Here is a 12,741-nt window from a genome sequence, read left to right as displayed (position 1 = left end):
AATGAGAGCAAATCCCTCTGCTGAGCAGCCATTAATGGCCAAACTTAAGTGTTCAACCACTGGCCGAAAAGTTCCGTTTTCTATAGAGGAAAATGTCGGTAGCTCAGGTAGCGTAGATGGTGGTCGCTGGCTTGTTCGCTTAGGTGGGCAATTTGATTACAAACGTTTCAGCGTACAAGCCAACGACCACCTTATTTATAATATGGTGTATTGTAGAACGATGTAATATGATGCATTATTATACGATATGACTGTGTACCACGTGGTGATACACTGCAGTGCATAAGTAGGAATGTTCATGACATTAATGTCTTTCAAAGCCTTCGTCAATATTCCACGGGAAAGAAAAAATTTAATGTCTCTTTGGAAGTTCTACTCAGGTCGATGGAATTGTAGTGTCTACGTGAATGACGTTGTTTGTGTGATTATGAAATGGCTTCTCCATTTACCTTCGGTGCAGCAGTAATGAATTACTGAGAGCATAGTTATTGTACGCCGAAACTGCACAGTATATATATATATATATATATATATATATATATACATAATCAGAACTGCATATTCTGTCGGTTGACAGTATCAGGCGGGAAATATTCTGATGAACACAAATTTGAAATCACCTTCTACCTGGTTAAGGAACGTGCCTTTGACTTTTAAGAAAGGCCATGCTTAGTTTGGTGATTAAGCAGCGCCTGATCACTAGATAGTACCAAAGTCACTGCGGTAAATTTGGACTCAGTCTCTCAAGTACTTTATATACCGTACAAGAACCATCAGCTGGAAAGTATCACCTATTTCGATCGCATCACCAAAGTGATGAGAACATCGAGGAGAAATTCGGGTGACCCTTCGCACTTAGTTATCTGTTGCACTATGGGTGCGGGGTAAACCCACCCAATAAAAATACTAAAAACCCATACGCAGCGACCCTCATGTAGGAAACACAGACCAACCGACCTGATCTCGACATTTAACCGAACAACAATATTTTACTATTTGACCAGAGTTGAAACAATAACCGAAGTTCCTTGTCTCTGTTAGAAATCGGTGTATTTATCCTTAGCCAGTTTGAAAGAATAATCTTCAAAGACCCAATGAAATAAATGACGGCTGTATCAAGTGTTCAGACAAAGCAGGTTTTCGATACCATTCGACTGGTTGATACCCATACTTCCTCATATATAGGTTCTTGTCATCGACCAATTAGGATCGTATGACAGTGGACATTCCAAACCTTCAGGAGGTTTACCAGCTGTTGGAAGTGATGTTTCAAAACCCTCTTCATCCTTCAACACCAGTACCCACTTCTTTTTGTCCGTGCCGTATCAGTTAGAATGCAATAAAATCAGCTAAAGGAACAGCAGTTATTTTTTCATAATATTTAACTTAGTTTGAAGATAGCGCATAACACAGGACACATCATAGTTGGGCTCTTACGATCTGGCTAGTAACAGCTGTATTATTCGTGCACAATCATTTCTATCAACAACTAAACATTAGTTTTCAAAACTAGTGCTTTGCTGTCGCGGAACCGCAAAGTGTCCGAAACCTTTATTGTGGTAAAGAACAGAAGTCGGTATGGGAATGGGGCTACTGAAATTCCAAAACAACCGTTCTGAGGTGTCTACACCCCCAGACACTCATTCAGCCTATCTGATTAGAAAGCCATCACGTGATTGCCATTGGTTGGCATCTATAATCTGTATCATATCCATCGCATCAATCTTACCGAGACTTTTAGTAAGCCCATTTCATCTCCCAAAACTGCCACTTTTTCCTAAAGAAATTTGTCGGAATCTACGTTGTTCTGGGCATGAGTACGGAAAACAGCTTTCAAGTCTTTCTGTGGGGCCATCATTCTTACTCTCACCTGCTGCTAACAAAGCCGAATTTTACGAAACCCAGACTTTCCGAAAGTGTCTAGTCAGAAAGGAAAAAAGTGAACCTCATCCGAAAAGTCTGTTTTTTTTACCGTGAGGCTACACAGTGGGCGATGCACAGCGGAAGCACGGATGTATTTCCCGATTGTCCGGTTATTGTTCCTGTTCATGAAGTTATAGCTCGCATTTAGCTCGTATAATGGCATTTCTGGTCAGTGTATTGCTCCGATGCTGCTGTGCGAGGTTTGCCATAGCAAACCGAAAATTGGCTGCTTGCTTTTGACCTGAGGTGTGGAGGTTATGCACGTGTAAAGGGTTGCTAAAAACTATCACTGATAGAGAAATAAGTGTTTCACTTGTCAAAACACTTTCTCGCAATGAATTAACGAACAAGCGGTTGGCTATTCAAAGTTTTCTAAAGTTTCTGTTTTGTTTTTTTACTTGCCTGTTTTATCAATACACCAGCCTATTCAGAAAGGTCTGTACAACCAGGGAAGATCCGCATTGGCGGTTAACTCCGGTGCCCTCGGTAAGCATTGTTTCTCACAAACCTTTGTTCTCAAAATCTTCATGTCTTTAGGTACCGCTTCAAAATATCTTTTTCATGCAACCTCATTCTAGAATGTCTCACTTGCCAAGTGACTACTGGTGGTGCAAAGATTTTCGTTGAAAGTAATGTAACAAGGGACTGGATCCTATACAAGCTGGCCTTGCCATGTGCACAACTTGGTGTGTATAATCAGACAGTGAGTGCTCAGTGTTTTAATTTGGGGAAAAGGCACGTGTGACCCTACCATACTGGCGATGTTCTTCAAGGTTTTGTAAATAATTGACATTCGTATCATTACATACTGCACCAAAAGGCCATTAAATACCCAGTTTGTCAAACACAAGAGGTTAAGTATCACAACAGCTTTTTAGTTGGCGCATGGTTCTCGTGAATGAAAGCTTCTGATAGGCCTTTCACGCTGAGTATCAGAACGAAGAAAACTGATCCACAAATCGTCTCATTGATGGAGGCAGAACACAAGAGAGCCTCAGTACCGACAGCTAGAATAGGAACTTGATCTGCAAAATGGATTTGATTCAGTATCGCCTACTTCGTTAAAAAGATTGCTTGTTTGCAATCTTGAAGGGTAAAAAACAAAAAACACGCGGCGAGCTCATTCAAGCTCAATTTTCGGACAAGAAAAAAAGTGGTAAAACACCTACATGTATGCATCGTTTCAGAGAGGTTTGGTAAACAGGCAAACCTCTCTGAAACGATGACTACTCAATCGATCCCAAAGTCCTCCAATTGACTACTTGTACGTAGTCTGAGTTCTAACATCAGATTAAAACGAGAAGCATTATGATATGCCACGTTGAATTGCGCAGTTATTCGGACAAAAACTACTGGCAACTTCTATGGGAAGTTGTTTAAAGGTGTCCAACTTAACCCCATGGACAAGTAGGGTGCACATATCCTTCTTGCAGTTCATTTACACCCGAAACCCGCTTCCCTATGATTTTTTCACAAATGAATATGCATGCAGCCAACTATTTGGTAGGAATCTTCCAAGCAACTACCAAGTGGGATGTTCAGCTAAATCATCTCCCACCCTGCCTATTCTTTGGACTCAATGAATGCCAAAATTTCTTCGGAGCCGCAATATTTAGCTACACCATTTCAAAAGTACCCATCAGCGGACTGTTCTGTGTACTGCAGAACAACAGGTTCATCTAAAATCCAACAAACCATATGACAGCTGTTCTACGGGGAATGTTCTCGGAGTCATATCTTCATTCAGGATTTATTAAATCGTATTTTTCCATTCCATGACTTGAAAAAATAGCACGAAACCCCTTGCTATTCAAATCACTTTCGGCTAAATGCTGTCTCACCGGATGGGGATCACGAGACCTGACGGGTAGGGCTGCATTACACATTCACTGGTGGTGTTGCACCAAACCTATCACCTTTGAGTATTTCCGACTCCCTGCCATACATGGGAAAAGGTACCATTCGATCTCAATAGGCCAATTGGGTCATCGCTTCCAACGCGTAGCTCCTATTTCGTATTCCCTATCTCTTCGACGAACAAAGCGGTAGAAGCTGCATTTCGGTGCACGTTTGTCAGTTGAATTAGCTTAACTAAGCCGAAATGACCCCAACTCGAATGAACTGATTTTCCGACTAGGAATTAAGGCACAGTTATGTCCAACCAACTTGTTGCAGTTTACCTCCGTTTCAGCTTCAGTTTCCTTCGTAATCGCGTGTTTGTGTCCTATTTTGCGTTGAATTGTAAATAAGAATAAAGAATACAGAGCATCGTTGGCATAACTGCACCTGACGTCAGTTGAAACTATCATATTAATCTGAAAGTGATCTCTATTACATTTCCCTAGTGTGCCGATATGACAAAGGACGCGGTCCATTTTGCGTTTAATACAATGAAGAATCTAACTGCAAGTCAGATTTGTGCGGTGAGTCGTCTGAGAGCTTTGCTGCAGGCAGAATAAAACCCTTTGGACTGAGAAAATTGCCACGTTTTATGCACAATTGCGAACTTTAACCCCACGCTGTATAACTATTTGGCTTCGTGCGTAAAATCAATAGTGCGAACGTGATATATAGCCTATAGAAACTCAGTGCAGTTTAACCAGGTATTGCATTAGCCATAATTTTTAGATGTAAGTCACGGTGTTAGGCTTTGAAAAACGCAAAGTTCTTGCATTTCCTAGATGATTGTTGAAACTGTGATATCAAAATATGAACGAAGACACTTTTTTACCATAGAATATGCTGCAAATCCGCTTTGGTTGTCTGCTAGTTTTGTTTTAACAGCAACAAAACCGTGATTAACTTATGAAAATTTACGGTACCCAAAGTATTGTTTTGCTTTGTAAAGGAAAATCTCCGAGTCTACTGCAAGATAAAAGCTGAAGAATAAAAAAATATCGAGATGAGCACACGGAAAAAGGATATTAAGGTCAACGGTATCTTTTGTGTATGATATTTAGTTTGTAAATGAATTTCAATGTTGAGCCGTGCTTTCACACAAACTTCACTTGGTTTCGAAAGGCATCACAGTATAATACTTGGCACTAGTCTTCTGATACTCTAGATTTGTTAGCCACACTTATTTTCAGGCATCCAGGTTGCATGATTGATCAAGTTCATCTTGTTCTTTGATGACATAGAGGTAATTCGTCCTGAAATTATGTCCAAATCCAAAACACTCATTCAATTACTCATTACTTGTGGATGACCAGACCACTTCGTGATGTTTTACTGGTGCCAGAAATCGCCGCACGACACTACAGCTGATCCCAGACGCATGTATGGGATGGCATGTCGGTCTTTTTAGCACCGTACCGCAACTACTCATTACTGCCTAGTAGCGCGAGTTTTATCGCAAATTTTTGTCAGCAATCGTGACCTGACCAGTCATAAATGGCACAAGAGTCATTTGTTCATACGCAGTCTTCACCTTACCATTTTCGTCACTATGCTACATACTACTCACTGATCAACTACTGATTCACTCATCAGCTTTTCAACGTGTGTCGTGATGCACCGAAGATCAATCGTAAGTTTTCTAACCACACGTGATATTTGATAATGAACCATGAATGTCAAAATATGAAAGGAAACGGACTTCCAGAGAATCACTTCGAAATGCCAATCACTGGGCGAAAATATTGCTAAATAATTGGCTGCACTGAAGCAAGTTTCAACTGTTATACCAATGGTAGATATAAAAACTGGATAATATTTTCTAAATCCGGAGCTTATGTGCTCCACTATATGGCTAAAGCAGACTGCCTCGTGCGTCGTATTTTCTCAGCAATGTGCTTACAAACGAGAGTAAACATGATATTTGCAACAGAGAAGATGGACACTAATGTAGTTATGGGTTTCAAGCATTAGACATCTTTCAGTTAGTGGGACTATAAAGAATCTGAGATCCTCACTAAATTTCATATGAAAATAAATTATCATGAAAACACGGTCAGTTAGCAACAAACGTTGCGACGCTGACGTCATCCTTGAAGGAAAAAAATGAAATACCACACAAGATATCAAACATCACAAAATGTAGTGCAGAACAGGATATCCTCATTCCCTTCCAAACTATGGTGTAAATGGAAAGGGACAGGTCTGGCGTGTTCTCTGTTTTCGCGATCTTGCATACGAATGAAAGTTTTCAGAACACTTCTTTGTAGCAGCCCAACAGCCTTCAAAAAGTCAATTGAATGGAGAATTTTTATGTATGGTTCAGATAATTAAGCTAATTAAAAACTGAAAACAAGTGCTAACACCTAAAATGCTTTGTACTGATACTTGATGTCATCAAATAAGCAAGTTTGCTGTAGACTAGACAGGCCAAAAAACTTCACCGGGCTGTATAGCATAATGCTGAATTCCCTATCAGATGGATTTCACAAATCTTGTCTAAAATACTTCCAGGTGTTGGCTGACCAACCTCCAAAACCAACGGACGAAAACACCATTTCAGTCCGCGGTGCATTTACTACTGGTAATAATGCTGTGATAAAAAGCCCCATAAGCAAAGACTTCCATTATCCAAGACATTTATTTTCACAGTATGTTCCACACAGCATATGTGCGACGGTCCTGCGTAGAAAAGTGTACCGCGGCTATACAAATAAATAAACAGGGAGCCAAATTTGTGTGATGAAATCTGGCACATCAGAATTTAATGAAAGGACAGAATATCGCAATTCGTTTTTCACTAACTGATCGCAAGATCAGGGTATTGTGCAAAGAGTGCTAGAAGCCTGGAGCTCGGTTTTACAGAAATTGCTACTCTAAAAATACCTCATATAGGATCAAAATTCATCAAGCAGATTTCGACCACCTGTTTCGTACCCGAGGCACATTCGTCCCCGAGAAGTTCTATGACGTTGGTATGATTTTGGTATTTATCATATGCTAATTTTTGGGAATTTTCGTCACGATTAAACCATTTGGACCATTGTTGTTTAAAGCTACAACTGTCCACTATCTTTCCCGCCATATCCAAAAATTCTCCTCATCCGAAAGCAACGGATGTTGATTCCGGCCTGTTTCGTTTTGCTCGCTCTTGCCCCAGTACGAGCGCAAGATTTAAAACTTCCTAGATTCCTAATTGTAAACTGCAACTATTTGAGAATATCAACAGCAATAATCAGTGATCCAGTAAAGTTGATTGTAAGCATGAGAGAATCGTATACACGCGAAACTCTAAATTTCCAGTACACTTTGTCATTGAGAGCGACGCAGCTAAACTCCAAACTTTAAACGATCGGAAATGAGGCACACATAAACATGTTCAAAAAAATGTCCCCTATTAAGATACATATCCTCTTTACTTTGAGTGACGAATCTTCAGCAGCTACCAATGAGTACTTCCTGAGGATCAAGTCCGATCTCTGAACAACATGATTTAGGTTTCCTAACCACACTACTATGAGGAAGAGAGGTGTATCAAGTTGAGATGAATGGTCTATGAGAAAGCATCATTTTAATTCTTCTGTATATTCTTAAAACATTCAAATACAGTAATAAGTCACCAAATCTGCTTCTTCTGGGCTTCACTTGTTTGACGGCGTTGTTGGGTAGCCCCTGTGTACTTTTTCCTCATATTTTGTTCATTCACCGAAGGAGTCCTGATCATGTGAGAACAGAAACTGATGCAAGGTGTAATCACGTGCTTGTTGCCCGCAATCAACAAGCGAACTGATGACATTTTGTATCGTGGACTGTCGGAGAGATTTCCGTAGTCATCCGATCAATTTCCCTTATCGAATTCCCGATTATCTTACCAACTGAAACACGAAGTGGCCTTTATGCAGCACAGTCAGTTGAAGACTATCACAAACGAGAGATTTAGTTGAGTCTCTTATGAAAACCAAATTGATAAGCTAATGAGCGTATCTATCGTGTATCTTTCTTTGTTTCAGTTTGTCCACTTTGCACCGACACAGTGTCCCACTTCAAGAGCGTAGTATTCTCGCAGCCGGTAATACAACAAGTGACCAACTTTGCATACGGAATCTGCCGTTCACATCCTGCTACCTTTTTAGTGGTAAGTTCTCACTGTAGCTGCAATCTTGGACAGTATGTACGCATTGCGATAAAGCGGGATGATAAGATCTAGCAGACACATGTGGAATATGCAAGTTGCTGTGCTACACGTTCCGTGGATGGAATACATAACTTTGCATATCTCAAAGGTGCATACCAGATCGAAAGAGAGATACACCCAACTTGGTGATCTGCCCATCCGGTATAAACGTTGGTATGTAGCAGACAGTTTACACACTTTTCGTTGATTCTTATCAGTGCAGAATAACTTGGGTGGGACAACCAGCTGAGGCGCAGCAGTGGTTTTGCTTTTTTGTATCGTTTAGAACCTAACTTTAAACCACACCCTGACTGTCGTTAAAAGGTCAGCAAGGGTACTTAGTGGAGAGATGAGGCAAGAAATATTTTCAAATTCAATGCTGACCAGTTTTGTAGAGACCGTAAAATCCAATAGTAGAAAGCACATAGGAGATTTTCGATGGGGCGAGATACAGTAACATAACTAGCCCCGCTTCAATTCCTCTTTCTCACTTATTTGGGTTATTCTTCTCTGAAAGAAACAAATAATCTGCTTGGAACGGAAGAGATAGGTAACCCTAAGGTTCTATCATAAGCATACAATATCGTAGCTGATGTACAATGAGAAACAAAGTTACCTAGGGACTTTGTTTCAAAGTATTGAAGCTCATGGGAAGTTCAACAAAACGGGAGCTAAAAGTGGAGTTTTTAGAATGAATCCAATAAACCAGTAGGATGTATTAAAAAGAAGAACAGGAAAATGTGTGTGAGGTAAACATAAGACTTGGCCAAACCAGATGTAATGTAGGGATTGTGGACATTATGTTCTGGTCACTGAAATAATTTTCTCGTACGGCACTGTTTTCTGTCTTCAAATAGTGTCGAATTGTGATGATGGAGGTAGTGATCAGTGCCATTAATCATCTCCGGGTTACCTTCGATCCTGTGAAAATCTGCCAGGTAAGTATATGCTGACGTCTTGCATTTCGCAATATCCACGATACTGAGTTTTCATTGTTATCGGTTGGTAACACCGATCGGCTGAACGATACTGAAAAGACTGTTACTCTATCACTACTTTTCAGTAAAGTACCGCTGGTCTCGAATGCAAAGCATTTGACAATTTCCCAGGGTTTCGCACATGGTATTCCTCCCTTAGACCAACCGACCTTAGTGAACAAAGAAGTTGATCACTCAGACGAAGATGGACTCTATGATGGGCTCAATTGTTCTACGTGCTTCACTCCAATGATTCTCTATATTACTGCATAGAATATTCATCTTACACAAACAAACACCAAAGAACTTCCTGAGAACATACGTATTAAATCTCGACAAGCCACCACAGTCGCTTATGGTGGTGATTCAACTGGCTTTGAAATATATCCCATCAATGTGTATTTTGTTCGCTCCGTTTTATAGTACTATAAAAATGCCATCCTGGACAGGTGGTTAGTTACTTTTCAGTCGAAAGACAGAAGCGCCACCAGCAAGTAACGACCAGTCTTTGTTGTCCATGTGGAGGTTTTAACATGCCATGAAAGTGGTTCTAACCGGCATTACCCGCGCCCTTGGTGTATGAGTGCTTATCGAGTAGCCTCGTTTGTCAGGATCTCCCAATCAAATGAAGTCACGGCAGCTCCAGACCTCCAGGACTTTTTTAGATGTAGATGGTGGCGGGATCCGTAGGATTGTCACATATATCTCCCTCGTTTGAGCAGTCCTCATCCTGAACCTATTCACTCGTTCAAATGGGACTAATCTAGATCGTCCTACATGCGCTCATAAAGTACTGGTAAAAAAAGTCGCCTCTCATGTTGGATGCCACTGCTTCAAATTCCGGAACGGCCGAGAACATTTGTCGAAGATGACCTCTAACAACACGGGGTGAGACAGCTCGGTGGTTACAACGCGAATTTACTGACCGGAGGGTCCATGGTTTGAACTCGAGCACTGCCTCTCTACTTCCCCTGTTCAGGCTTGGGCAACGTGAGAGTATCTCAGCTCTCGTACCTCCTTCTGGTGACATGGCAGCTGGGCACCGAAAAGGTGTTAAAGCTGAACGATTTATTTTCGTTACCTAGAAACAGCGGAACTTGTACTGATTGCTCCAAATTTCGATGCCAAAGAATGGAACCGAACAAATGCCAGTGGTATGAACGAACTATCTACAACTCTTGCAACCTACCCCGACTGATCATTGCAGTCCAGCTTGTATGGACCGACGTTCACTGATGTGAGGATAAAATATAATCCATGTTTTGGTTCAGTGATTGGTTATCTGTATGAGGTGTCCTGAATAGATTGTACTGGAAGCTTCCAGACTGATTTAGGTGCCATGTAATCGGCTTCCAAGGGCCTTGTGAAAAGCTGCACGAAGTGAAAGAAGAAATCTAAAAGCTGCTTCCCACAGTTGTCAGTTTTCGAAAGCTAAGCGTGTGACTGTAGACCAAACGAAGATTGGTGTGACCCTAGTAAGATAAATCTCCTCCATATGGTGTACTTTGGGTTGGTCATTTTGTTGCTAAATGATTCTCGAGGAGAGCCCAGTCGATGGCTATCACGTTTAACAATGTCACCCCTTCCAACGTCGTGTTGAAAGTAGAAAAATGTATCACGGCAGACCAACAAATTTAGAGAGGATTAGAGAGCTTATAATAAACAAACTGACCAAGACTTTACCTCGTATTCTATAGAACGTTATCGAAGCTTTTTAGAAGTAGGCAAAAGGGGGAGCACTTTGAGCCAAGCAGTACGAAAAACTCGATTGTCAAGTTTGAAATTTGTCTCTTCGACCTGTTTTTAGATTGTTCTTTATTCTTTTCAGAATGCTCACTACTGCCAGTCCGTGACACCAAGTTGAGAATAGCTACGTCACACTGAAATCCCTTACATACCATCAGATTAAAAAACTGCACCAAACTCCTTGCAGATTATCCATCCCTGCCAAACGAAATTTCCATTGCTTTTTCTGAGATAAATAAAGGAAATATATGTGCATATAACCCAGAATTTTTCAAAGGTACTCTAGAGACGTTTGTTTATAAATGCTTATTTAGCGGTCCATGGTACCTCACTCAGTTTTCGAAGAGGCTCATTTGAAGAACATCTATGAGAGTTATAGGGAACTGGGCCGGTTGGACTGCGATTATTGGCTCAATAATAAGTGGTTTTGTGTCAAAACTTTCCACGTCAAATTCCATCTCTCACAAAGTTTTTGGCATCTGGTTCTTCAGTTTTATTCAGATTAGAGTAAAACCCCAAGTGTAACACTCCTAGGAATTGGCAAACCTTCTCTGATCAACTGACCTAGCCCAAGTGATTTTGTCGTGCTGTTACTGGCCTTTGGAGTGGGCAAGTCATATTAGCTTGAGAAATGATAAGGGATCTAAGGTTTACTTAACCTATTGTCATTTGAGTTCGGGTGTTATGTGCGAAGGTGGTTACTCACAGACTCCGTATCCCCCTGTTTGACGGTGGTTTTTCCCTAATATTTGTGAGCCCAAAATATACAAATCGGCGTAGTAATTGTCTCTACAAGATCCTAAGCAAAAGTTTGCGAAAATCATTCCACGTTACCATGGTTTAACTTCACGACTGGTTCAGCTGTTTACATCGTGGATGTACACAACATCCAACTAATGGTCATGGTGGGTGGTATTGGCCATAGGAAGGATGACAGGCACTTATTTGCTACGCTCTCTCTCCAAATCTGACTGCTATGTAGAACAAAACTCGTCTCTCAAAGCTACACTGCGATATCGAATACAGGCTGGGATCGCAGTGTTTGGCAGAAGCGGCGATACTTGCATAATGAGAGGTTTTAGTGACCGTAGGAAGCATTAGCACCACTTAGATGGAATACTGGATATAAAACATCTCAAGGTCGTTGGACGAAAAACTCGCAACGCAGGAGGCACCCGTCATTCCACTGCACTAACCAACTCTATGTCATCACGTTACTTCGCCTAGACCGACCAACCGCGGCTCTGATTCGACTGCGTTTGATAACTTAAATACCATACGCCTAATAACCATATATTTCATCGGCTAACCGAGTATTCCATTCATAACTGTATTTTCCAGTTCAGAATTGATCACTCGTGACTGTTTGTAAAACGGGATAATTGATATAAATTAGTCAATTATCAGTGAGAGATTGAAGAAACCCCAATAACTGAGTAAACAGGGATTGCAATTCTTTTCTCGCACTCCCCGTCACGGTTTTGCTTTTCTTTTCGACCCACGAATTCCGTTTTAACCATATGCGCGCCGGATACGTGGCCTATTGTTTTCACCTGCAATTAACGGTGGACGATTTTCTGCCCGACTATTGCTTCAATACAAAGAACGTTGTGCCACAGTTCTCGGTGCAGTAGAGTCGAAATAACTTGCGGGAAGTCGTGGAAAAGAACCTCTAAGTAGAATGATTAAACTCTGATGTTTCTTTCGAATATCTTGTGAGTTAAGGATGAACTGCGAAATTTAGTATGTTGGGAGAAGCGTCGGATTCCGTCAATTTAATCTTCAAATGACGATATATTTTCTCCTTATGTTTCTTCCATTGTTCGAAAACTTGTATCTCCAGCTCAGTATTTTGAAGAAAATGCGCCTCTACCTGACGGATTATTCTTAGAACGGAATATGTTTTGGTCCCTCAAAGCATCTATGGTGGTTTGAGGTCCCGAGAAAACCATCTCAAACCTTGAGCCATTTTTCTGATGGACAACAACATTTTCAAGAGAGAAACAATTCTCACCACTGCTCAAC

General features: G+C 41.0%; 1 protein-coding gene across 1 annotated transcript in view; it reads left to right on the top strand.

The window, feature by feature from the left end:
• T265_00288 (hypothetical protein) overlaps positions 1 to 11,001 on the top strand; it is a gene marked incomplete at both ends in the record, with an annotated part of 14,252 nt that extends 3,251 nt beyond the window's left edge. The window contains 7 exons of the mRNA XM_009164033.1: positions 2,346 to 2,409; positions 2,502 to 2,626; positions 4,269 to 4,346; positions 5,416 to 5,452; positions 7,830 to 7,954; positions 8,851 to 8,931; positions 10,799 to 11,001. Of these exons, the coding sequence (XP_009162297.1) occupies positions 2,346 to 2,409; positions 2,502 to 2,626; positions 4,269 to 4,346; positions 5,416 to 5,452; positions 7,830 to 7,954; positions 8,851 to 8,931; positions 10,799 to 10,834 (546 nt within the window). The remainder of the gene's footprint in view (positions 1 to 2,345; positions 2,410 to 2,501; positions 2,627 to 4,268; positions 4,347 to 5,415; positions 5,453 to 7,829; positions 7,955 to 8,850; positions 8,932 to 10,798) is intronic.
• Between the last annotated feature and the right edge of the window lie 1,740 nt (positions 11,002 to 12,741).

The sequence above is a fragment of the Opisthorchis viverrini genome (assembly GCF_000715545.1).
Source record: "Opisthorchis viverrini unplaced genomic scaffold opera_v5_3, whole genome shotgun sequence".
Classification (NCBI taxonomy): domain Eukaryota; kingdom Metazoa; phylum Platyhelminthes; class Trematoda; order Opisthorchiida; family Opisthorchiidae; genus Opisthorchis; species Opisthorchis viverrini.
This window is presented reverse-complemented; position numbering and strand designations above follow the sequence as displayed.